Source organism: Cricetulus griseus, chromosome 2 (assembly GCF_003668045.3).
Source record: "Cricetulus griseus strain 17A/GY chromosome 2, alternate assembly CriGri-PICRH-1.0, whole genome shotgun sequence".
In the NCBI taxonomy this organism is placed as follows: domain Eukaryota; kingdom Metazoa; phylum Chordata; class Mammalia; order Rodentia; family Cricetidae; genus Cricetulus; species Cricetulus griseus.
The window spans coordinates 271038843-271066676 of NC_048595.1; the positions used below are offsets into that span (position 1 = coordinate 271038843).

Below are 27834 nucleotides of genomic sequence, written 5' to 3' on the forward strand. Positions count from 1 at the left end.
ATCTGTGTGTGTATGTGTGTGTGTGTGTGTGTGTGTGTGTGTGTGTGAGAGAGAGAGAGAGAGAAAGAGAGAGAGAGAGAGAGAGAGAGAGAAGGGAGGGGAGGGAGGGAAGGGAGGGAGGGAGGGAGGGAGGGAGGGAGGGAGGGAGGGGAAGGGACTTGCATCTACCATCAAGTGTTTTTATATGACCAAAGTCTAGCTGATGCCTCGAGAACATACAAAGGTAGGGAAATCCTAGGCATAGAGTATGCAGTTTGGCTGGCAGTTCTGAGCCTTGGGTGGTGCACTTGGAACTCTGCTGTCAGAAAGCAGGGCGGGGGGTGCATTTTTACTTTTTATTTTCCTCTTTGCAGAGCCAAAGGTGAAACCCAGAGCTTGGTGCACATTAGGCACACTCTACCACTGATTTGCAACCTTATCACAGAAGGGCCATGTTGAAGTTCCCTCTCACAATATTTTGTGTGCACAAGCAATTGTGTGTATGGGTGCATGTCCATTTAGAGTCCAGAGATCAAACTCTGGTATCATTCCTCAGGAATCCGTCTATCTTGTTTTTTTCAGTCAGGCTCTCTCACTGAGAACCAGAGCTTATTGATTCAGCCAATTTGGCTAGCCAGCAAGCCCTAGGGCCCTTTCAATTCCACCTCACCAGCACCTGGATTACAAGAACACCCCACCATACTTGGCTTTTTCACAGGAGTTCTGAGACTGAATCCATATCCTCATACTCACACATATCAAACACTTTATCCACAGAGCTATCCACACTCAGCTCTCTATAAAGTATTAATGGAAAGTCTTTCACTGAGAAATTTATCTAAACAGTTATACATTTATCCAGTGGCCTGGCATTTTTAATGTTGGGCAACTCATCTTCTACTGTGCACTATGGAAAGAATGATAGTTAGCAATGCTTAAGGGTGGAATGACTGCATGTCTTGCCTTCTTTTATCAAAGGGCAGAGAAAGCCATGATGGCACTTTGGAAGATTTATAATTGTCTTTAGCATTGAGGGAAATCCAATGCTTGATGAAAAATGTATGACGCCATAATGTACTGCTGTTGGAGGTTGAGGTCGTGTACAACTCTTTAACTGCTGGTGTAGGGAGGCAGTCTAACAAGCTTCAGAATACTGTATGTGCATTAAGCGAAGTGGCAAGTTAATAGTGTAGGTTCTCCTAAGTAATTTGTTTTTAGATAGCCTTGCTTGCTGCTGCTAATGGTGATTGAGATAATCTTTTTCTAGGTGGTATACACATTGATTTAATACTTACATTTTTCTTCTTTTCTTTTTTACCCTTTGGAATAATTGTCTTAGGCTAATGATTAAAAATAAGGTATAAACATACAAAATCTATATCTATAATTTTCCCTTTAAATAATCCACTCATTCTTTGTGAGATGAGGTTTGTATATTATCTATTAATTTCTTTTTGTAAGTATCAGCACATCTAGGTGCTGAACATATGTGGGTTTAAAACTTTGCCTCTATGATCTGAAGTTAAACAATCATAGGTGGAAGACCTCAATTTTTACTGTGAATGTTCTAGCATCCTGAGTTCCTAGGGGAGCAGAAACACCCTTCAATGATCTCAATCACTTATTCAATAAATATTTTGTTGCTTTTTGTGTGCCAGGCAGTATGCTGGACACAGATGATCCTATGGTATAAAGAAAATTAAATCAAAGCCATGTTTTTTATAAAAAAAAAACAGTCTTTGGAGGTTAAACATTAAGGCAGAAGTCAATGAAATATACAAGACTGCATAAACCATGGTAAACTCAGTGACAATATAATCCAGATACCAGAAAAACATTTATAAAAGGGCCCGGTAGAAGAAAGGTATAAAGGTATGAAAGGAGGTTCTCCTGACAAAGTGATCTTTAGACTGGAAATGATCTAAAAAGCATGAACCAGAACCAGATAGATATGACAACTAGACCCAAAGGAAAGGAAGAGAAGGTCAAAGTACTAATGTTCACTTCAGCTAAAATGAGGCAGAATTTTACTCTTTTGATAAACATAAGCCAGAATTGGCTGAACCCTATCTATTAGAAACCCTCATGTATTGGTATTGTTTCTCGGTTTTATACTCCACAATGGCTCTGTAGCCCTAGCTAATACTTCGAGTGCAGCAGCCAAGCAGATGGAGGAAGGAGAAGGAAGAAGAAAACATTTCAGCTTGCTTAACTGGAACTTGGTCATAGGCCAACAGAAAGTTGTAGAGAAGGCTGGGAAATGTAGTCTTACCCTGAACAGACACATGCCAGAGTTCTATTCTTGACAAAGATCACAGTGTGGAAGATAACTGGAAGTCTGCCAAAACACTAATCACTTGAGAATCTAGTCTGTCCTGTTTGTTCCCAGAGGCAACTGGCATGTTATCCCCTCTGCCACCTCTTGTTCTGTTTTCATTACACTTTTCTTAGGGGGGAGGGATAAAGATGCATTCAGATGTGTATGAGGTTAGCTAGAGACCTGCAATAGCCTGTTCAGGGAAAATACACACCCTCTCCAACTAGTTATTCCTAAATCATAATGCAGGCATGGATGGAAACTCCACTAGTTAGTAAGTAAAAACTAATTGTAGACTTGATAGTGTGTTGCTCCCTTTGGTGCCTAACACACCAGATGGCATGTGCTTAATAATTGCCTCTTAACTAGGTTATTGACTGATAGAGATGAGGAAACATGTGGTATTTTTTCAGTGGCCTGCCAGAATAAACAACAGACAGGACAAACCACATCGTAATTACAGGTGAAACTCTGAGTTCAAAATAGGAATATTTTAGATTTGTAAGAATTAAGTAGCCTATATTATCATCTCATTTCTGTCATTAAATTGGAGTGACTTGATTTACTGCTGGGCTTGAACAGAACTTTTTCAGTCTTTTAGATTTTCTGGGAAGGCTCTGTAGCCGGGCTGGAGTTAGCCTGATCTTAAATGTATACCATGTTTGAAAGGCAGAGAAGTCAACCAACCTTCCAAATATTCTAACTGCAGAGCCAACAGGAGGTTCATTACATGATGACATGTAATGAAGGAATAGGAATCTCTTCCAGTAAGGGAAGAATGTACATATACATGCACACACACACACACACACACACACACACACACACACACACACACACCATAAAGATGAAACTATATGAGAGGATGTGGAATGAGAGGAACTCTGCTGGTGGGAGTACAAACTTATACAGCCACTTTGGAAATTGATATGGTGGTTTCTCAGAAAATTGGGAATCACTCTACCACAAGACTCAGCTATACCACTTTTGGGCATACACCCAAAGGATGCTCGATTATACTACAAGGACACTTGCTCACTTATATTCATAGCAGCATTATTCGTAATAGCCAGAACATGGAAACAACCTAGATGCCCTTCAACCAAAGAATGGAGAAAGGAAATGTGGTATATTTGCACAATAGAGTATTACTCAATGGTTAAACAAACAAACAATGACATCATGAAATTTGCAGGCAAATGGATGAAACAAACAAACAAACAAACAAATCCTCCTGAATGAGGTAACTCACACCCAAACATGGTTTGTACTCACTCATAAGAAGATATTAGCTATAAAGTTAAATTTAAATGTTTCCCAACTTGCACTGGTTTGCTTAGTTTGTCAGTCAGCCTTCTTTCACAGTGAACTACCTGAGAAAGTCAACCTAGGAGGACCACGGTTATATGGCTCTGATGCTTTTAAGACCTCTTTAAAGTCTTTTGTAAAGCAGAACATCAGAGTGGCTGGATTCATGGCTATCATGAACTACATGGGACTTAACATAACCCTCAATAAGTAATGTTTTTGTTATGAGCATATATCAACTATATAGTTAAAAGCAAAGCATCTAAAGACAAAGACTTGTCATGGAGTAGGAAAGAGTTAAATAGGAACACAATTACCATAATTCAATCTTGGTGGTTGGCACATTCAGCCAACCATGTATTGAAAATATCCAGGGTGTTGGAACCAAACGTGACTGCATTCTTGTCCTTATTTCCTAAACAATATAGTATAACAACTATTTATACATTGTTTATGTTGAACCAGATATTGTAAGTATTCTAGAGTTGATTTTAAATTTATGAGGATGTGGGTAGATTATATGCTAACATTATACACTTTGTAAAAACAACTTGAGCATTCATAGAGTTTGACATCTATGTGAGGCTCTGGAATTAATATCCCTTGGATTCTGAGGGGCAACTCTATTCATCTGTGATGCCTGGAAAGTAAAATAAGAATTAAAATGTAGAGAAATGCAGTCTCTAAGACTAGATTTGTGAGATTACTAGTTAGAAGTGTGAGTGAGAAATTTAGGGGGGAAGAAATAGAGGAATAGAGGCAATTTGTTCAGTTGCTGAAGTGAATCACTAACCTCATTATACTTAATATTTATGTATTTTCCAGGAACCTCACTAGTATATTATTTCCTAGAATTAGGTAACTAAGGCCTATGTAATGAATATCAATAATTTATTACAAGTACAACAAATAAAGGCCACATATAAACCTGGAGCATAACCATAAACTAATAATAGTCTGAAATAATCGGCAAGTTGGATATTCAAGCATTCTACCCAAATCTTGTGTTGATTAGAAACAATTCTAAACATATTGGAATAGCCATCTGGAAGGGAATGTCTGATTACCTGCCACATCAAGTTAAGATTAGTGGATTTTTAGTATCATGAGATGAAATGCCACGATTGGGTTATAGCTCAACCACCCATTTCTGTCTTCAATGCAGGATCTGAACTAGGGAAGAGTTAGTGTCCCAACCATCCCTGCAGCCTTGATTCTAGATCTGCAAGATCAAGATTTTAAAGCTGTTTCAAGCTATATTCACAAGAGTGTGAATAATGAAAAACAGTGGATCTTATCTGGGGCAGTTGTTTCTCCAAGGAAACATTTGGACATGTCTAGGAGACATCTGGCTATGACAGTGAGGAAGGAGGTGCCTCTGTCATCTGTTGGGTAGACACCCAGGATGCTGTGATGTACCTACAATGCACAGCATCTTTTCCCTCAAAAAAGAATTACTCAGCCCACATTGTCTGCAGTGCTGTGGTTGAGCAACTGTGATAGAAATAGGTAAAGATAATTATCTTTGGCATATCCATTTTAAGCTTAAAAAAAGGAAAATGTTCTCTGGAATTCTAGAGGCTTATTTCCTCTAGAGGCAAACAATGTTACCATTTCTCTGTTTCCAGAAGATGGAGGCTGCTTTGTTGCTTATGCATGGACCACATGGGAAAGACTCTGTCTCCTACATGGCTAAGGAACATCACTGAGTTTTCTGTTCTTATTGTTGCCAACTTAAAGTCAAAGACAATCTGAAGTGTTTCTTAAGAGAATTCTGTAATGATTTTTTTTTTATTTTGAAAACTCAGATCAGTGTACATGAGATGCCACAATGCACAGCCAGAGTGGGGCTCCTCCTCAGAGGAGGAGAGATGAGTGGCCGTTCTTGGGTTGTATTCACTTCTCAGTAACTTAGTTTCTTGGCTTGATTTATAAGTTACACTTCATAGTTTGAAAAACTATGTTCCTTAAAGAAATCCCTGTGCAAAAATTAATTTTTAATAATTATAGAAAGAGAAAGGTTTCCCTATATCTTCTATGTTGCCACATTTCTCTTAGGAGCCTTGGGATCATATTGGCTCCCTTTAGTTAGCTCACTTCTTAGTACCTTTTTAGGTAGTGCCCTTTCTGTCTCCCCTGAATTTAATTAATCAATTATGTATGTTACCAACATTAAATTTAGAGTCAGAGCTTTACAACTTGGATATTATGTAGGAGGTCTTGATACACCTGTAGAACACAGTGTGTTTCCCCAGGCAAATGTTCTCCACAGCTTATTGAGATCATTTATTTTATGGAGTGCCTCCATGCCAGATATTAGCTCTGGGGGGAATCGGGATCATGCCTTTTTGTTCATTGGTGTATGCCTAGCACCTAGTCCCGAGTCTAACCCCTAGTCCAGCTCAGTCAGTATTTGTTGCATGACACACTAGTAACTGTCAAATGGATATGGGCTTTGCTGCCCTGTGACTTCAAGAGTCATTCCTTCATATCTGGGTATCCTGGCAATGGTATGGTGAAAGATTCATTTGGAATCCCAGCAGACTGGCTTCATACATCATAACAAGTCATCATATGCATTGGTGAGTGTGAAGGACAGAGTCTCAAAAGAATACAGGGAGAGATGGGGAGAGGGATGTCTAATGGAAGATACTACTGGCTATAGCAGTGATTTCTTTGTAGAATTAGGATTTTCTTGCAATGGTTCTGGGCATCCTTGGCAGGGGCTTACCGTATCTTATTTGCCCAACCAGAACAACTGGAATTTCGGTATTACAGAGTAAAGACTACTTAATCTGAAATGCTTGGACCAAAAGTGTTTTAGCTGTCTGAATTTTTCAGGTTTTTGGAATATTTGAGAATCTCTACTCCAAAAAACCAAACTCTGAAATGCTGTAAATTCCAAAACTATTTTGAGTTCAGCACTAAGAGTTTCTGACTTGGAAGCATTTCAGATTTTCCATTTAAGGATATGTGTGTGAGCATGTGTGTGAGTGTGTGTGTGTGTGTGTGTGTGTGTGTGTGTGTGTGTATTTACATATGTGTGTAAATATAGTATATATGTGTGTAAGATATATCTATATATCTTACATGGAGGTTATAAACTGCCTCTAGCCAGTCACAGTAAGATTTTCAGAACAGTTTTCTTGTGTGCTGTCAGTCCTCCTAATGGTCCTGTCCATCTACATTATAATAATGACTTAGTCCCTCTGAGACTCTATGAGGCTGATCACTCATAACACAGAGAAGATACCAAGCATGGACCAGGACCCAGAGTAATGCCCAGCAAGTACTGCAGCCAAGACAGCCATCATAAAGAGAGATCTTACTACAAACAAGGGGGGAGGGGTACTGAAGAGGGGCACTTATGAAAGCAGTATATGTAAACTTCCCTGAAGAAGAAAGACTATAAAAATCAGACTTCTGAATTTTCTTCCTTCCTGAGATCATTATAGCGGTAAGTTTTTACATTATGCATTTTAAGAAACTCATCTCTGCCCTGCAAAGTATATTACAGTATCAATATCTAATAGAGTGCTAGAAGATGTGTGGGAATGTGAAGTTGAGAGATTTCAGCTGGACTGACTAGAATAGTAAAAATTGGACAGGGGGCACAGTGGTAGGATGATTCAAGTTTCCAAACAGGCAGCCACTAGGAGTTCCCTAATTCTTTCCCCTTGCACTATAGATTTAATTATATTTCTTTAATGTATTTGCTCATCTGAATATCTTTGTGGGGGTGAGAATTTTAAAGATGAGGGCCCAAAGGGCATAAGCAAAGTCACACAATATGTCAATCCCAGACTGCATGGAACAATCACATCACTAGAACTCTATGGCCCTGAACTCACAGCCCCTACTCTTGTGATGACAGTCACAGGCACGGTATGGCTGATGGAGACCTGCCATTGTGACATGCCCTTTTGGAGAGGAGTGGTCCACTCAGAAGAGCACACTGTCCTTTCACACACCCCCTCCTTACCGAGCCCCACACACCTGTCTAATACTAATGTGACTGTCTCTCCAGATTCCCTTTTCAATTTGTTGAAAATTTCATGCACATATACAATGAACTATGATCATACCACCCTCTACCTCCTCCCTCCAGCTCCTTTGGATCCCCTAACATACTCTCTCCCAACTTGATGTTGTCTTAAAAAAACCAACATACCTGCTTGTGCTCAACTACAATAAATCAGCTTTATTCCCCCACCCTGTGTGTATAGGGGTGGGTGGGTATCCATATATGTGTGTAGGTGTGAGTGCACAGGGGTGTCCATGAGTGTGGAGGTCAGAGGACAACTTCTCAGTTGGCTGAAACTTTCCAGGTAAGCTAGTTGGCTGGTCTATGACCCTCATGGGTCTGCCTGTCTCCACCTCCCCACCACTGAGATAATATATGCATGTCCCCACACTCAGTGATTTCAAGTGGGTTCTATGGATCGAGCTCATCTCTCTGCATATATGGCAAACACTGTACAACTAAGATATCTCCCTAGCCCAAATTCTCTTTTCCACTCTAATTACAATCATTTTTTTAACCCAGGTCTCTAGGTACATTTTTGGCGAGGAGTTACTTCTTACACATATCAGCTATCCCATTCTTATATTTTTTAAGTGACTTAAGATTTTTAGTAGCCCTAGTAATGTTCTTTCTCTCTCCATGGAAGACTGCTCCCTGTTTTTTCTGTGTTCCTGTTAGCTCATGTATGGAGGCAGTTCTAGCCCGTTTGATTGCTAGATGCTGCCTGTCACTCAAACTCATGCTGTTAGTGCTAATTTAGTCAATATGCTTTGCTCCCCCTGGGAAGGATGTATTTCTAACAGAAATGCCCTCAATATTTAGGGACTGTTGTTTTCCTTGGAGCCTACGTGCCCAGAGTGTTAATGCAAACTTTCGCCTGCTCATTATCCAGAGAAAGCCAGACACTAAATTAATTGTCTGTTACCCTGTTTCCTACACCCTGTCTGTGCTGTGGTCTGATGGATTAGTACTTGCTGGGCATGGGGGGAATGCAGAACAGTCACTCTATCTTTTTTTTTTTTCTCCTTGCTACATCGGCCTGGCCAGATATACCATGCCCTGTATCTTGTGAGTCATGGGAGGCCATAGACACCATCCACTCCACAATTAAGACCCAGTGTGCTTTCCACACAATAAACTACCTTATTAATGTGCCTTACTTCCTCTCTTTGTTTTCAGTTTATTGGTTTTGCTTTTTCCAGATAGCTCAGAGTCTGTGAATACTGGTAGCTCAACACTGGTATGCAAAGCCTGTCTTCTCCAGCATTGCTGGGGATGAGGCTTGGGTAGGAGATCCCGGTTTTCTGTGCACCATGACTGGAGGCCTCCCCATGCACATGCTAGAATTCCCTTGTGCCAAGATTTCCTGTCATGTGGAGAAATGAGTTTTCTATGTTTTCCCCAAGACTTCTTCATTGAATACTGCCAATTTATAGTCCTCACTGCCTCCCCATAGATGTCTGTCTAAATGAAGCTCTTGCTCTTGTAAACTGGGTCAGATTGGAAATTCTTTCCAAATCTACTTTTTGGCACCTCAAATTGAATGCATGGCGAGCTGGAAAGTAGAAAACCAATGGGCAGCCCTGTAAGTAATGTTAATGGTTAACCAGCTCAGACAAATATTTGCCTTCAGCATCTTGTAAAGTGTTACCAGTTGCCAGTCTTTATTGCCGGTATTCTCAAACACACAAGTCCATCTGGACCAAGAGACCAAAGGCCATCATCACTTCCACCTCCAGCTGTCATCTTCTTAACCTTCCTTCCCCCTTGCCAGGGACATGGTATAAAAAGAAGGAAAGGAAGCTGTGTTGTGTGACAAAATAGTAAAGCAAGAAGGCATCAGATGAGTGTGTCCTGAGTAAACAATGAACAGTAAAGCCCAAGGGGAGACTATAAATACAAAAATAAGCCAGTAACTGATGAGATGGGTGTTTGTTCAAGATGTGACAGAGGCCCTGTGAAGAAGGAAAGCATGAGAGGGAAGGGGGTCTCAAAAGTGGTGACATTCGAGTCATTTATGCCTGGAAGATGAGACCTAGAGGAAGTCTATGAAAGGGGCCTTACAGGAGCCATGTAGGAAAAGCCAAGGACAGAGGCTTCAGGCTACACACTAAGCTTATGTATTGTGGAGGCACAGAAGACTGAAGTCCCTCAAAGCAAGTTCTGTGATGACCCCCATTGTCCTTACCCTTCCTTTCCTACCAAGCCCAGCTTCAGAAGATGGCCAAAGGGGGCCAAAGTGCAGTTCCTCCCATGTCTCTTTTTTTTTCTGGTCACAATGACAGAACCAATTTTTATCTGGAGTCAACTCAGATACAAAGCCACTGTATGGATAGAAAAACTGGGGAGAAAACCTGCAAGGAACTTGTCTAATCTGGAGACACAACTTGGCAAAAACAATCAATATCCATTCTTTCTTTAGTTCTACAGTTTTCTCTCTCTGAAAAAGAGGCCGATCTCCTGGGGCTGGCTGGCTTAGCCAGCAGCTCAGACCAACAAGCTGAGAAATAGTTCTTTCTACACCACACAAATAAAACCATTGGTTTTTTTGGTGTGTGGTTAAGTGTGCATACTGTATTATGTATACGTTCAGGCTTCAGTGTTATTTTATGAACGAAACCAGGTGAGGGAAGTCACCAAAGGATGTCTCTGGCAGGCCACACTGCAGGGAGCACAGCTGATGGGTTTGGGGTCAGGCAGAAAGTTCTGGCACTTTCCTTCTGGTTTTCTCCAGCAAAAGTCAGAAGCATCAGAATGGTGGGGGTCTGGATTCCTACCTACAAAGACAGACGTGGTTCTTAATGCTGGGTCTCTGACCACTTCCCTAATAGCTCTTAGTGTAAATGTTATCTAATGAGTCTTAAAGGTCTTGTGAATGTCATCGATCATTTAATTATGTATCTCAGGGAAGAAAGGGAGTCTGAGACCAGAAAGTAAGAAAATGCCAAGGACCATTCTGGGGACAGTTATAGGAGAGAAGAAAGTAATACAAAAGAACATCTAATCCCATGTGGCATGGGAAGGGGTAAGAATAGACAATCACAGTGACATTTCAGTCTAGTCACAGAGGATGGAGAAGGTACGGGCAGTGCTGTAGCTGAGAGCCTTCATCCTGATCCACAGGCAACAGGCAGAGAGCAGGGGAAGGTAGAGAGGAAGTGGGGAGGGGGGCACGAGAGGAAGGGGAAAGGAGAAGAGGGAGAGAATATACCAGGACATGGTGTGGGCTTTTGAAACCTCAAAGCCCATCCCCGTGACACACCTCTAACAAGAATATACTTCCTAATCCTTCAAAGCACTTCATCAACTGGGGGCTAGGTATGTGAATATATGAACCTATGGGGGCCATTTTCATTCAAGCCACCTCACAAACATATTTCTATATTTTAACCCTATGTCTCCCTTCTTCCTTCACTTCTTGTGGGGTTTAGGTTTTACTGTGCATCACCTATTCCCCAACATTCGACATGAATGGGAGTGCCGTGCTGAAGATTGCAGAGGTGAGTATCCCCTTGGTGCCAGCTGCTCCCCTGGCTGGGGGAATACTTGACTGAGTACCAGAGAGACTGACCACTTTTCTGATGACTGTGGAGTTTCTGCTGGATTCCTTGGTGGAAAGCAAGCTCTGTGACTGGCCATCCTTACCAGTCATCCTTACTCCTAATGCCATGGATCTTAGGACTATGAATGCTTGGATTGCTTTGCTTGAGTCTTTGCATGTGAAACACCAGCACCAGGCTCCTACTCCACTGCACCCAGGCTTATTCTTTCTCAGTCTGGTTTTCTCCCCCTAAGAATAATTGCAAAGCATTTTCTATTAAAATTAATGTTTAAGAAGCCAAGTATGGGATTTATAAAAACGTTGAACAAAGCAATTCTGTCTCACAAGCACTAAGAAATTCATTCTGTAACTGTCACTGAAAAGGTCCTTCTTTCCCATCTGTACTGTACAAGAGTCACATGTGCCTTCTAGCACATTCCAAAGTGTGTCCAGCAGAAAACCTGACTCCTGGAGTGTCTGGCATGCACCTTAGCTTCTGGAAGCATTGTCCTTTCAGAGCTGAGCTCTACCCTGCCTGGTAGAGTTTTCCTTCCATGCCTTGTAAAGGATGTTTTCAGTTTTTGCTTGTTCCAGTAGGAGTACACGTTCAGACCATGAATCTGTAATGATTTTCTGTATTCTGAAACCATGGAATTCTACCTCTGAGCTACATTTCCAGCCCAGACAGCATGGAATATGTCCACAGCTGTCAAAAGAGAAGCAGAAGTTAGCTGGTTCCCAGCACACTATGAAACAGTTTTCAATCATGGATTTGTAGAGGCAGACAAACATTTGTGTGTGTGTGTGTGTGTGTGTGTGTGTGTGTGTGTGTGTGTGTGTGTGTGTGTGTGTGTGTGTGTGTTGGGGGGTGGTATTTATGTGTCTCAGTGTGTATAAGCTAATGGTAAATGAACATGCTCAGGGGCTTCCCTGTTTGGTGTGGATCTTGCCACCCTCACCCCAGGGGATCTCCTGCCACCCCCATGCTCTCTCTCTGGTCCCCTCCCTCCCTATCTCCTTTCTTCCCTCCTCCTCCTTCCCTCCCTCCCTCAATCCCTTCATCCCCCCCTCTCCCCCTTGTCAATTACTCCATCCCATAGCATGGTTGTTCCAGTTAGACTCAAAACCCACATTCCACACAAATGGCTGTTAGAGTCAGTTCAGTCCCACCATGTACAGTGTTCACCATTGTCTTTTTAAAACAGGGGAGCAACTTAGGAAAAATAAAGCAAGCTCCAAAAGTCATGTAAAACTCCTCTGGGGATGGCAGGAAGGAACCCAGCTGTTCTTTGCCCTCTCTCTAGTAGACAGTGATGATTATTCAGGATGTTGTTTACCCTGAAACCTGTCCATCAGGAAATGACATGTGTACTTAAGCATGAAAAGTGAGCCTATTTCCCGGAGGCACTGTCAAGATCATAAAAGGATCATTGAGCTCTCAAAATGTAAATATGAAGGCAACCTTGGTCTGTATGTCTAACAGGAGTTTGCTCAATTAACCTCTAGTCAGAAAAGTTCACCACAAATGTACCTTCTGTGTTACAAGAGAAATTCGAGAGGAACAGAGAAAGAGAGAGAGAGAGAGAGAGAGAGAGAGAGAGAGAGGAGAGATTTGTTAAACATTATTAGCAATTCAGTTACATGAACTGTCATTACCTGTCCTCCACATGGGCACTGGTCCTGATGGGTCAAGGTTAAGCCATAGGCTTGTTTTGTTTTTAGCATTATGCATAGGCCAGAAGACATGTTGAGTTTTCCAAAGACAGTCATTCTCTTAATATAGGGAAAGTCTGAGAGTACAGAATTGTCAAGAACTTTTACACAAGGAAAAAGTTCAAATCATAGCCAAATGCAGTCTGAGGCTGATTTGAAAATGGTTAATGCCATTGGAAAGATTTGAGAACTGTCACCAAGCCTGCTGAAGGTAGCTCTATTGAATTTCTCAAAAGACAAAAGCCTTGGCTAGAAATATGTAATAGATATTTTAATCTTATTGATTCCTAGAAACTTGTAGTCTTCCCCCACCCCACCCCCCATAGAAAGCTTGTTCATCTCAGGAAAGATCTGTTTCAGAACCATTGCTGTTGGATTTTGTTTTCTAACACTCTTATTTCTAGGGACTTCCCTGTTTTTCTTTTTCCACCCTCTGTCTGCCTTTCCAAAACCACTGATTAATAAAAGCTATCAGTCATCCAGTCCCTAGAGCATCGCTCTGCATCTTCATTGACCATTAGTCTCCACTCACCCTGGCTAAGTAAAGAACAAGTCATGTAAAGTTTATTTTCTTGCCCTAGTTTCTACAACTTGCTATTTTTTTCTTTTTTAACATCATTTCTTTACTGATGCTTTGGGAACTTCACATCATTTACCCTAATTCTGCTCACCTCCCAGTCCTGCCATATCCTCCCCTCACCCCTGCAGTGCCCCCCAAAGAAAACCTAGACTTTTTGTATTACAAGTATGTGCTGCTGTTAACCACTCTTGCTCTGTTGCTCCCTGGGTACCATCAGTCTTAGAAAAAGATGGACCTTTCCTGAGGCATTTAATTAGATAATTGAGATATGTTGTTTTTACAGATGCCATTAAATAGGGATGCATTTAAATTTTGGGACCATGGCTATTAGCAATATGCAGGCCTACCACAGGAGTGAGGAAATGTTCTAAGGAGTTTCTTTACTTCCCCTGAATCTCTTTCCTTTTCCTTTCTTTCCTGTGCTCCCATCTCTGTAATGGTTCTGGTTTAACAGCTCTGGCCTCTGCTCGTGTATTATTTACTTGCTACCAGATGTACACATCCGAAGAGCTGGTCTTTAATTGCAAGGGATTTTTACATCTCTGTTTCTCTCTAATTTGATGGTCCTGAGTGGAATTATTTGTAATTAGAATAATGAGAACACCTCATTTGGGGCCAGTTCATAGGGGAAAGGCTAGGCCTCAGTAAAACTATACTCAGCAGAAGGCTGAGAGGTGTGGGAATTAACAAAGTAGGGTTTCTTAAGTCACTGTAATGTGCCAGAGTAAGCCCCAAAACACAAAACAAAACAAACATGTAAGAGGAAGAAGATAGTTTTCCATGTATGCCAAGCTTATTAAGATTTTTCCTTTCAAGCTGAGACCTAAAAGAAAATACAGTAAACTTTCAATCTGGCATTGTTGCCCAAATTAAAATATACACTTACTTTCTAGGAACAATTAAACTGAAATTCTGTTTGTCTGTGTTTGTTCGTGTGTGGGGGGGTGGGTGTGTGGGTGTGTGGGTGTGGGGGGGTGGGTGTGTCATTAACTCTATTCAGATAGGAAAAAAGAAATTGTATGTATGTTCAACAAAGTGAAAATTATGTGTACTTTCAAAACTAGGTAAATTTGTCTTGAAGCATCTGCTTTTAAATTTGTACTTATTTGGGCCAAAATATACCGAGTACTATGTACCTCAGTGCTCTCCATATTGGACTTTACCTGGCATTGTCATTTGTCACACTTACCCAGTGGTGTAAATATTTCATTCTTCATGCTCGCCTTCAGACTTCCATTTTCTGGTTCTTTTCCTTCTTGAGAGTTTATTATTTTTTCTTTTGTTTTTGTTTTCATCATTAATAATCTATGTTTTTGCTCTCAGATTTTTCTTCACTGAATAAATGTGTTCATCATTTCCCTTCATGAAATGCCTCTTGTGATAAGTCATGGCCCATGTTATCCCTTTAATATTAACCACTAAAAATAGTGTGACATTCACACTCGAAAAATACATTTGGTATTTGCAATGTTCTTCTCTATTTATTAGAACATCGTGCTATGTAAAGTTTGACTTTAAACAGATGCTTTCTTTCATGGGTTTCAGGGAGCTGATATGTCTTAAAGAAGTTTGCGAGTGTGTATGGCTCAGAGTTCAGGAGGATTTATGTTAAGTGGACTGTTGAGCCATCAAAACAGCTACTGTTTCAAATGCAGTGCTTTTATGGATTAAAAGTCTTCTTTGAATATATGTGAAAGCTTATCAAACATCAAAAGTTACAGAGATTTCCTGAAAAATGTGTAAGGAAGCCATTACATTATGAGATAAATGGCATTTGCATGCCTGACTATAGACGACAGAGAAATTGGCTTCACCAAAGTGCAATGATGCATTCATTTAAAAGTAATTTCAGAGTTTAAAAGTTATTTCATCATGTCCCAAAGAATAGTTCTGGAGATTAAAACACCACCCTAAAGCACATATAAATTACTGTATCTTTAAATCTATTATAATCCATAATTATTTGAAAAAATGAGCGCATACCATTAATACTAGCACTCAAGAGCCAAGGCAAAGAGCTCTTTGAGTTTAAAGTCAGCCTGGTCTATACAGTCCTTGGCCAGGAAAGGCTACATAATGAGATCTGTCTCAAAAATAAAATAAAATTCACATGTCCTAAATAATTGGACAAAAATATATTTTGTAACTTATTCCTATTTTTTTAACTATAGAAGGAATCCACCAAGACCAACATCCAAATCCAGTATTAAGTTTCAAATGTCCTTTATGAATATTAAATAGTCCATAGGGTATGAATTTAAATTTAAAAATATTTATTTTGTGGAGTTAACGGTTGTGGGTAAATGTTAGAGTTCTACTTGCCTAGGATATACAAGGCCTGGATTCCAACCCAACACTGAAAAATAATAATAAAAAGCAAACAATTTGCTTTGGTTAATTAAAAGAGACTACTACAGGGTGACTTGCCAAGAAACTCTCATACCTTGAGCAGTAGCAACAAGTATTAATTTTCTCTCTTTCATCTCAGATATCAGTTATCAAATTAAATTTCCCATTTTGGGGTGAACCTCTGTTTTTATTAGCACCCATGTTCCTAGAAGAAAAATTTCAGTATACTCAATTCTTCTGATCAGGTGTATTCTTTATTTTTCTATTTCCCTCTTCGCTAATGCACAAATAGCTTTATAGAGAAGGGGGGGGAAAGGCAAATTTTAAGCAGGCATTCATTGCTAGACCCAGAATTAGACACCATGAACTCTCAAAACCATGACATGACATTCAGGGTCCTTATGAAAGTCTGACACATCCTTTGGGGCAGGACATGGGCCCTCCCCCATGTATCTAGGCTGAAATAGTATCCCTCCATAGGGAATGGGCTCCCAAAGCCCATTCATGCACTAGGGATAAATACTGGTTCCACTGCCAGAGGCCCCATAGACTGCCCAGGCCTCCCAACTGACACTCATGTTCAAGGGGCCTGGTTCGGTCCTATGCTGGTTCCCCAGCTGTCAACTGGGATTGGTATATAAAATAAAAATAAATAAATAAATAAATAAATAAATAAATAAATAAGAGTCCTTCTCAAGTAAGAGATTCTGCCCCCACCCGAAATTTCTCCATAACTAGCCACCAACAAGCCTTTTTGGTTTTAAATGAATATTCAGAACCACAGATCCAAGGAGATGTCAACTGGCATGTTCACACAGAAGAATAGAAGACAGAAAACAGGCAGGACAGTGGCACTCTGTACCTTTCCCTCACAGCAGTCCAGGCGGCTCTCTGGCTCTCAGGTGGCAATGTGGCATATGAGGCTGAGTGTCACCTTGTGAGTGCAGGGTCACCCTTGCTTTGGAACCTCACATCCCCAGTAGAAAGGACTGTTTGTGGAAGAACTCTGTGAGTAGGGCTTGCAGTGTTTCCTCAGAGGACACACTCCATGACAGCGCTTCCTGCATGTAGGGAAGCCACAGCCTGTGACTTGCCACCTTACATTTTGAGTTGGATCACAGTACCCCTAGGTCAGGTGCAGCTCAGTGGCCAGGAACCTCTTCTTCCCACAAGTCATTCTACCTTTGTCATTGTTCGGAGAACACAACAGTTAATACATGATCAGACCCATTATAGCTCCGAGATTTTCCATGGCCAGATTTCCCATGTCTAGTGCTGATGTGAAGCAAACAGAACTTTCTCCTGAACTTTTCTTAGAATTCCTTGGTTTACAAACCTCCCACAGATGTGTTTCCCCTGTGAAACTCAGAAACATGAGATTATGAGAATGGCAACGATCAGAGAAAGACTTCCACAAATGCTTAAAACCCAACTCCTAGAGGTTTTTAATATGGCTCGGTTTTTACGAATAGTTTAAAGTCAAGCTGACTTCCCCCTTCAGAAGGATTTGGAGGCCAGGGCAAGAAGACCCTGAGTTCAAGGCCAGCCTCAATTACAAGAAAGTGCAAGCTTGTTTAGAAGTTTAAAAAGCTGGTATTCTCTCTGCCTAATGCCAAGGACTGTCTGTGATCATCAGATGTCTGGCATGTATGCAGTGCTCTGTCTCCTTACCAGGTGTGCATCGAGACCTACACATGCAGCTGTCACCAGCGCAGTATCAACACTGCCGTGCGTGCCACTCTCAGTCAGATGTTGGGTGACCTGACTTTGCAGTTACGACAGAGGCAGGAGAACACGGTGAGTGCATCATGTTGCATGTTTACCGGGGGGGTTGGTGATGACACACATGGTACCTAATGCCATATGCCCCAGGCCCTGGGCCCATCCTGCCAAGGCTACTTCTCACTGAAACACTGGGAAGTGCTTTTTATTGGGATGTTTATTTATATAAATTTACCTATATATTTTTGCCTATTTTGCCCCAAAGTATAGAATGTTCTTCCTTATGGCCTTTGTAATAAAACACAATAAAATTTTGATCATTGTTTTAAGTTTTTACCATTTTTGTTTAAAAAATCAGTTTTTTAAAGCTTTTCCTATTAAATAATTTTTTCTTAAAAATATTATATAGGTGACTAGAGAGATGTCTCTGCAGTTAGGAACACTGGCTGCTCTTCTAAAGGACCTGTGTTCAATTCCGAGCACCCACATGGCAGCTCACAACTGGAACTCCAATTCCAGGGATCCAGTGACTTTTTCTGGCCTCCTCACGCACCAGGCACACACGTGATACACAAATATACATGAAGGCAAAACACCCACACACATGAACCATTTTTTTTTTAAAAATGTGAAACATATCATGGTAGTTTACTTGTAAAATGAAGAAAACCGAGTAGCTCACCACATATCCTGAGTCTAGGTGCCATTTCCTGTAGTAACTGAAGTGACAGCAGGATGTCCCCCACCAGCTGGGGCCAGCAATGTAAAACTAAGTATCTTGTGACCTCAAAGCCCACTAGAGCTTTCTGTTCTACACTTGCACAGCTTGTCCAGCATGAGCCTCCAGGGGATCGAAACGCACCTTTTTGTGGGTGTTTTCTTCCAGAGGTGTCAGTGAGAGACACGTCTTCAAAAGCAGTGCTTTGCTCTGACTGTAAAGTTGGCCTCTATAATAACAACTCATTAAAAGTCCCATAAAACCCAACAATGTGCTCGCTGAAATGGAGCTCATTATTTGGGGGGATAGGAAATCAGTTGGGGTTGGAAATATTGCAGACAGAGATGGGTTTTTCGGCTGTTTAATTTCAAATATTTCTTTCTTATTTTTTTTTTTTACTTTGGTTGTTTTCTAATTTTTGAGGAAACTGTGGACTGGAAAGGAACCCTACAGATAGTCAAGTCAACTTTCTGCATTCCTTATGAGATAATAAAGCCTGGAGAGATATAACTGAGCTGTAAAGTTAATGAGCTACCCTAGAAGGAAGGAAAGCTAAGCCTTGGGCTCTGACTCCCAGGCCATGTTCTCATCCACATGTGCTTGGGCAGCCAGTGCAGGCAAGCTGTAATAATTTGGGAAAACAAATACTGATTATTTGTTTCCTTTTGTATTTGCTATACCCAAAGCCAAAGTTTCTGATAATCTAAGATATCAGTTGATTTAGCTAACCCATTGTTAAAAATGATCTCATTTATCCTATGATTTTGGATATGATGGGTATAGGAATGTTGGCTCAATACAATCTATAAATGGAAAACATATTTGGAGAAAAGAAGGACTTGAAGATGCTAAAAATTCTAAAGTAATGTCATATGTCATCCTTGCTAACAGATGACACAATTGAATATTTTGCTATTAATACCACATAAGATTTTTAAATAAAACATTTAAAATCAGTATTTCAAAGTACTCCCAATTATGTTCATTTAATCTTATTTTTGGAATTGTAAGTAGAGGACAGTCATAATAATGTTTTGGAAAGGATCAACTGTACCTGTGATGGAACATGCCCTATTACCTAGCTGTGGAAGCAGCTAAATTGACAGATTTCAGATACAGAGCAGTAGACATGTGTACCTGTAGTGTGTCTTAAAGAATCAGCCCTGTGGGATTATTTACATGGCAGGTATCTAACTAGCATGAAAATGTGTCCTCATCATAACAAATCCTGCTGTAGAGGTAGGGAACCTTAGTCACCTCCTTCCCATTTTTCAGCTCTACAGTCACTGAGTTATGCCTGCCATGAGCCATCTTATGTTTAAGCCTTTCATGTCCTGGTTTTCTTAGTTGGTATCTCTGTTCTAATAGTTCTGGATCTACCTAGTGACCACCAAGGCAGGCTGTTTGACAGTCACAAGTTAATATGCTTCCCTGTCAAACAGGAAGGCAGTGCTCTGAGCTGTGTTCCTCTATGAACCTGTACCCCCAAGTCCACCAAGGATGATTCTTATGGCTGTGTCTAGATCTATTAGGGCCAAGAATAGTGTATCCTGTCATCTTGTGATGAACTGTTGTCTGTACAAAAATTAACTCACCTCTTCAAGTACATCTGATCCCAGAGTACTCAGGATGCCATTTGGTTTCCTAGAACTTTGCATTGTCTGAGAATCAGGACTTTTCTTGCCCGAATGTATCTAATTGTCTCATGTCTCCTTTACTAGATAATTGAAAACCCAGATGCCCCGCAGGAATTCGGGAGTCAAGGTATTGCGTTTAGTTTTTTCTAGACCTTTTAAAAAGGATGGGGTATAAGAACACCTACTTGGTGCATGAAATTGAGACTATAAAGATGGTCCAAGCTCTGCTTGGCTTTGCCTTGCTTAGTATTACCTAACCAGCTGCTGTCTTCCTTCTGTTCCTACAGTCTCCTATGGCCTGTGTGAGGGAAATTAGCACTTTGTATCTCTCCCATTTGGAGGTGTTTTTTGTTGTTGTTCTCCCTCCCTCCCCTCCCTTCTTGTCTTTCTTTTTTTCTTTCTGTTCTTCATTCTCCATGGATCCAGATTTAACTGCTAAAATGAGAATTGAGCAGAGAGTTATAGAAACCTGAGTGGCATGTAATGTTATTATTCTAGAATTATGTTGTTATTTTTTAAATTCACCATATAGCTTTGAATTTAACTGTAGACAAAATTTACTTACAATGAGAAACAATCTTTTATTTTCTCTCTGGGTTGTCTTTTGTGTGTTTTACATTAAAAAGGAGTGGCTCTATTCTATTCTTCTCTTTTCTATGATGGTTCTGGTGGTCTAAAGGAGGCCTCATATCTAAAATCTTCAAAACCCATCTAAAGCATGGGATGGGAAGGTTATTGAGGGAACTTCTGATGCACCAGTGTCTAATGCTTGCACCTCATCTATTTTGAAGGCTCAACAGTAGAGGCCCTTTGTGATGACGTTGTCTCTGTCCTTGCTGTCTTGTGTGAGAAGCTCCAAGCCTCCATAAAGTAAGTCCCCTTCCATCCTGGCTGCTATCCAATCCAACAGGAGTTCATTTGAAACTTCTATCTACCACAACATCGAAGTTATAGAGTATCCATCTGTTCAGTAATTCCTTCCCACTGACACTTAACCTGTCATTCCTGAGAAATACATTCAGAGATCTCTGTCCATCCCAGATTCTTAAATGCCATTACTAAAGTGTATCATTGTCTGAAGTGAAAATGTGGGAACAAAACTTAGAGGAGTTGAGTCCATTTAGCCCAGAGCTGAGTATAGAGTGGGGCAGTCAGACTTGGTGGCTGTAAGAATGAGTCCTGACTCGGGCATGGCTCCGCTGTGTGACTCATGGGACCTGACTGGACTTTTGTCCTCTGTTAGTGACAAGGCTGGATTACATAGGCTTTTTTTCTTCTGACATTTCCTATTCTGGTCCTTAGCATCTGACTTTTGGTAAAGAGTACAAGCATGCCAAGTTTATACTTTCTAGACAATAATTAATATATTACACATTACTTATTATATATTGGGTAAAGTAATATTATATGTCATGTAAAATATTTCAGTGGTACTATAGGAACAAATGAAGAAACTTCCTTAGAAGTCAACGGTTGGGCCCACCCTCTGACATGACCAGCAACACCTCAGGCTAAAGAATTAGACTTAGTAATTTGTTACAGTGGGTACTAAAGAATACCGAGTAAAAATGAATTATGAAATAATAATTATGAAATAATAATACAATTTTAGTTTGAGTAAGTTATTTTACAGTAAAATAAGAGTTATGCTCAAGGATTGAGTCTTGTCAGGATGTGTGGTCAGTTCTAGCATCAGGCATCTTAATTTCTATGTAGCCCTATGAAAGAAACAGTTGGTGGGTGAGTTATCACCAGAGAAGAAGTAGGTACCTCTCACAGGGAATCTGGTCACCTCATGGATACACCCTCTCTACTTCCCTTAACCATGGTTTGAGTGTGATTGTTTGTGCACATCCAGCTTGCTTGATCACAGTCATGCAGAGGTCTTGTCTGTTCTTAACACTCAATAGCAATGTTGATGTTCATCAGAAAGGTTCATCTAGCTGGTAACAATGAGGGAGTCACCACTATCAAAGATGTGTCTTCCCCACCCACCCTCCCTAGGCCTTGACACTGATAGAAAATACAGCAAAGAACACCAAAACTTTGAAAACATAGAAAGATTGGGGTCATTACTGAAAAGAAATGTTAAACTTTGGACAGTCTCATAAGGGAAAAAACCCTCCAGTTTTTAAATTATACAAAGATCTCTTGTTTTAAATCATGGTGAGTTACAATTAAAATATAGCCATCAGGATAGGTCAAAATGAGCCTGAAAGTGTATAAATCGTAGAACTAAACTGTGTACTCTTCATTGATAGAAAAAAATTCTTCAATTGGGTCCTATAAATGCCTGGCCCTACTTTTATGATTCTTTGTATGCTGGTGGCTCCAACATGAACTACAAAGAACTAGAAGGTGATGGTATGGGAACTACAAAGACCTAGAAGGTGATGGTATGGCTTATCCAGGATATCCTGGGTTTTTCCTGGTGTGTAAGTATTACAGGCATTAGGATGTTTTTAAGGAAGTAGTATTATGTATGGAGTCTTTTAAACTGCACTGTGACTGGCGTGTAGTAGATATTTGATATGTCCTGGCTCTAAACTGGTTTGTGTGCTCTGAGAATTGCTAGTACTGATTCTGCTTTATGATACAGTTGGGAATACTGAAATTTTTAATGACAAATTTGGTCTGTAGTGTTTTAGGAAAGTGCCAAGCATAAACCAATATAGCAAATGCACTCTCTCTGCCTCTCTATCTCTGTCTCTCTCTGTCTCTGTCTGTCTCTCTGTCTGTGTGTGTCTCTCTCTCCCTCCCTCCCTCCCCCCCTCAAAAAATCAAAGGGCATACATGCTCATCAGCCCTTGAAGACATTTCTTAATTCCATGATCTCAGGAGGGGCTTTAAATTGGAAAGCAATTCCTACTGCCTGTAACACATTTTTCTCTTGAGTCATAGACAGCTTTAGGCAGGCTGGTACTCTGTTTCATGCTTTTGAGGGGATGTCCAGTCTTGGATTTTTGATGCATTGCCCCTGATCATAATCTTGCCTCTGGAATTTGATTGCTTGTGGGCTCTGCCAATAGTATCAGGACCCTCAGGTGAAGGGATAGGTTTGCTAAAGAAGCTGGGGTGCTGCATGCTTAGAGTAGTGGAGGCACCCTGTACTTCTCTGTGGGCCGTCTAGTGTTCATCTCTTCTTACGTGTTCATGTTTGTGTGCTCACTCCTAATTCTACAGCCTCAGATGCTTCTTTTCTATTAGCTAAACCAGAACCAGACACTCTTGTCTTTTAAGTAGCCTTTCCCCTCTGAAATTCCAATGGGCAGTGTTTCTCCTTACAATCACTTTCAACATCAGATCCCAGGTACCTCCCAGGGCTTAGTCTCATAGAGACATGCATTTGCAATATACTCAGTCTCTGCTGAGAATTCTGAAATATATTGAGGTACTCAGTACATCTCACCCACAGGCCTTGGAGATGTGCTATTAATAGGCTTCTATATTAGATAAGCTGAGCTATGTGGTCTCTCTTCAGCTCAAGAATTTTTACAGAGAATAATTGGGCTTATTGTGGCATGTGAGTCATTCTCTGTCATCTGCCACTCTGTCCCAGTCCCCCTCTCCAAAGTATGTCAGACAGGAAACTTACCAAAGAAGGTGTGGAATCAATAAGGCCAGCCAGAGTGGCCATATCAATTGTTCTAATTCTACCCCAGCTCTTATATAATTGCTTGCTTCCTTCTCTTATTTTTCTAATTAAATTCAAATCTGGACCAAAGAGGAGCAAACAGTTGGAAATATAAAGAAAACAATTTAAACCCAACACTGTGAGAACTCCAGCTCAAGATGCTGAAAGTTCCACTGATTAACTTCCCTGACTGGGTAGCTGCTCAGCTGTATGGCCAAGCTATCCACTGTGGAGAATTGGTCTGCTTGGACATATATCTGGGATCTTAGCAATGGGCAGGCAATGAGATGACCAGCACAAAGGCTGCCAATTGTGAAATGTTCACAAATGACCAAAAAGAGTAGCACCCAGCCCTCCTAAGTACATAGTCTCAACCCCAGACTGATAGCTGGGAAACTAACATAGAACCTATCCAGACCCCATGAATGTGGGTGTCAGTTAGGAGTCCTGGGCAATCTATGGGGCCTCTGGCAGTGGATCAGTATTTATCCCTAGTATATGAATGGACTTTGGGAATCCCATTCTACATAGAGGGGTACTCTCTCAGCCTAGACACATGGGGGAGGGCCTAGGCCCTGCTCCAAATGAGCTGACAGACTTTGAAAATCCCCCATGGACGGCCTCACCCTCCCTGGGGAACAGTAAGGGGATGGAATGTGGGGTCAGTGGGGGACAGGGGAGGAGGGGAGGGAGAGGGAACTGGGATTGACATGTAAAATAAGCTTGTTTCTAATTTAAATAAATTTTAAAAGTACATAGTCTCCCAAACCCTATGTATTTTGGAAAAGATAGCTAGGTTCTGGGCTCCTCCCAATTCCACTCATCCAAGTGTTTGCCTGTCAGGAAGTACACAAGTCTGAAAGGCTTGCACACTATGCACGTGTTCAGAGGTCTCTAAGTGAGGAGCATGCATGGAAGATCCTAGGATTTTCAGTGGCTCCATATCATAGCATGACTCATGCAAAACTGCAGGTACCTGATTTCCAGACTCTGCAGCCCACATTTAAGCTGTTGTACTATCTCCAAGGAGACTCCAGGGCCAGTTTCCTTGGCAATGCTTTCCTGTCAATGAGGGTGTACCTGAGGCCTGCAGTGTTCCCCAGCAGCCTTTGCAAATATTCACAATAACCCTGACTGCTTGTCATTTCTCTCCTAGACTTATTCCTGATGACTTCAGAAACTGATAATCTTTACTTTCTATCTTTAGTTTTGTAATCCTAGACAAACAGTTTGAGAAAGAGACATTTTTGCATTGGGACACTGAATCTTAAAAATGATCCCAGTTCGTCATCAGAAAAATTAGCTTGAGACACAGTGAAGGTGATCCTTCCAGAATAGAGTTTTCAATGAAGCTTGTAATTGACAGTGTGGCTCTACTGTTAAGCCCTCTCTAGTCCATTCAAGCAAAATCATTGCCTGGGCTGAACTTCAGACATCTTAGCACAGTCTATAGGACTCATTCTCCTCTGGAGTCTCCATCTCTCTAATCTACACTCCTTTATTTTTTTTAATAAATTCCATGTAGCCCAAACTGTCCCTGTTCCTTACATACAGCTACAAATGACCTTGAATGCCTGATCCTCCTGTCTCAATTCCCCAAGCACTGGGATTGCTGACCTGCACCACTGTACCTGGCTTCTAGCTCCACCACTGCACACAGGATCCTCACATCTTGTGCTCCACCTGAAAAGCCCCCAGTCTGTGGTGTGCATGGTGTGCTTCTTCCCAGTGTGCATGGTGTGCTTCTTCCCAGTGTGCATGGTGTGCTTCTTCCCAGTGTGCACGGTGTGTTTCTTCCCAGTGTGCACGGTGTGCTTCTTCCCAGTGTGCACGGTGTGCTTCTTCCCAGTGTACATGGTGTGCTTCTTCCCAGTGTACATGGTGTGCTTCTTCCCAGTGTACATGGTGTGCTTCTTCCCAGTGTGCACGGTATGTTTCTTCCCAGTGTGCACAGTGTGCTTCTTCCCAGTGTGGACGGTGTGCTTCTTCCCAGTGTGCACGGTGTGCTTCTTCCCAGTGTGCACGGTGTGCTTCTTCCCAGTGTGCACGGTGTCCTTCTTCCCAGTGTGCACGGTGTCCTTCTTCCCAGTGTGCACGGTGTGTTTCTTCCCAGTGTGCACAGTGTGCTTCTTCCCAGTGTGGACGGTGTGTTTCTTCCCAGTGTGCACAGTGTGCTTCTTCCCAGTGTACACGGTGTGCTTCTTCCCAGTGTGCACGGTGTGCTTCTTCCCAGTGTGCACGGTGTGCTTCTTCCCAGTGTGCACGGTGTGCTTCTTCCCAGTGTGCACGGTGTGCTTCTTCCCAGTGTGCACGGTGTGCTTCTTCCCAGTGTGCACGGTGTGCTTCTTCCCAGTGTGCACGGTGTGCTTCTTCCCAGTGTACATGGTGTGCTTCTTCCCAGTGTACACGGTGTGCTTCCCCCTCTGTCTGCATTTGTCCACACTCTCCTTCACAGCTCCTCAATGCCACAGATTCCTGCTTGAACTTCAGGATGGACAAAGGTAGCATTTCCTATCACATTCCTCCTGGGCCTTTCTGATGGGACACTTCCCCTATGCAGCATCCTAGAAACTTACAATGAGTGATTCATTTACAGCACTTGACATCAGCACTTGATCTATGCGCTTCCCTATCTCATCCCACAGCAAAGAGTGTGCCGTTTTCAGAGCAGTGAAAGGCCGAGGAAACCTGTAGGAGGGAGAGGCTAGAAATGGGAAGTCTTTGCTTGGCCTGCAAAGGGTTAATATTTCTTGTTCTTCTCATTCTTCTACCCAGATTGTAATCATTACCATCCTTTTGCCAAAAGGTAATAACTTCTATGGCAACTCATCCTTTATCCCCCCTCCTTCCTGCCTTCAGAGTGCAAATACAAATGGGAGCAGCATTCTCTTTCAGTGTGTTGACATTAATCATGTAGCGTGGGAGACAAAGATCTTTTAGACTGTGAATTGGTGGGACTTTTTCTGTAAAAGGCCATATAATGTGTCTTCTGATGGGCTTTTTAAAAAGTTGGCTTCATAGCCCCTTAAAATATAAAAACAGTTTTAAATTCACAGGGTTTGGCCTCTGAGCCATAGCTTGCCAGCTGGTTTTAGAATCTGAAGTTGATTTGGGGTATTATCATAGAGCCACCCCCGACCTCCATCTCACTCTGCCTTGTCTTGCAGCAGCATGGTCTTTGTCAGTTTGGCAGGAGTATGGACTTCTGGCCTCTAGGACAGATGGACAGTTTCCTTTGCCCTCTTCCCAGCTTCTATGCCCTACAGTTTGCTCTCAAAGCCTGGCCCTCCCTTCCCCCTCTGGCTGTAGGGAACCACTTAACTGTTGAGAACACTAGCCTTCTTTTCTGGCATTTGTTTTAAATTAGGAAAAAGCAGGAGTAACTGAATATTACTATTGGCGGATTTCTCCTTTTATGCATAGTCCCCTCCATAAGAGATTCTTGAATCATTTTTTTAAAAGATTTATACTTCACATAAATGTCTTTGAAAGTTTTCTCCGTTCCTGTGAGTCTCACCACATACTGGAATTTTAGCACCCTTTGGTGACACTGACAGGAAACATAAGCTGGGAACATAAAAATATGTTTCCTGTAGAGCTGTCTGTTTCTTTATTAGCCCATGATAATAACTACCCTTAAAATACATATAATTTATTATATTTATATATTATATTTACTATAAATTATATATATATGTATATATATACACATATATATAATATATATACATTATATATATATATATATATATATATATATATATATAAATATTTGGGGGCTGGAGAGATGCCTCCGCAGTTAAGAGCTCTGGCTGCTCATCCATAAAACTAGAGTTCAATTCTCACCACCCACATGATGGCTAACAACTGTCTGTAACTCCAGTTCCAGAGGATTCAATACCATGTTCTAGTCTACTGGGCACCAAGTACATACATGGTGCACAGACATACATGTAAACGAAATGGCCATATACATTAATTAAACATTTTATAGCATGTTTCCTTAATAAAGAAGAAACGTGGACTGGGAATCAGTGAAGTGTTAGTTAATGAGATAATATGGTAGGCTGAAGGTGCTATGTCAATATTAACTTGCTTGCGTAGCATGTATGAGGCCCTGGATTTAAGCCCCAGTACAAAGAAAGGAAGAAGGGGAGGGAGGGAGGGAGGGAGGGAGGGAGGAAGGAAGGAAGGAAGGAAGGAAGGAAGGAAGGAAGGAAGAAAGGAAGGAAGGAAGGAAGGAAGGAAGGAAGGAAGGAAGGAAAGAAGGAAGGAAAAGGTACAAGAGAGATAGGAAAAGAAAAAATGGTAT

The 27834-nt window shown here is 41.3% G+C and overlaps 1 protein-coding gene across 1 annotated transcript in view; it reads left to right on the forward strand.

Annotated features, from left to right (window-relative positions):
* The window catches only part of Arfgef3 (ARFGEF family member 3), a 142183-nt gene that overhangs the window by 53264 nt on the left and 61085 nt on the right, over positions 1-27834 (forward strand). The window contains exons 5-8 of the mRNA XM_027401943.2: positions 11060-11128; positions 17486-17608; positions 19973-20015; positions 20680-20758. Of these exons, the coding sequence (XP_027257744.1) occupies positions 11060-11128; positions 17486-17608; positions 19973-20015; positions 20680-20758 (314 nt within the window). The remainder of the gene's footprint in view (positions 1-11059; positions 11129-17485; positions 17609-19972; positions 20016-20679; positions 20759-27834) is intronic.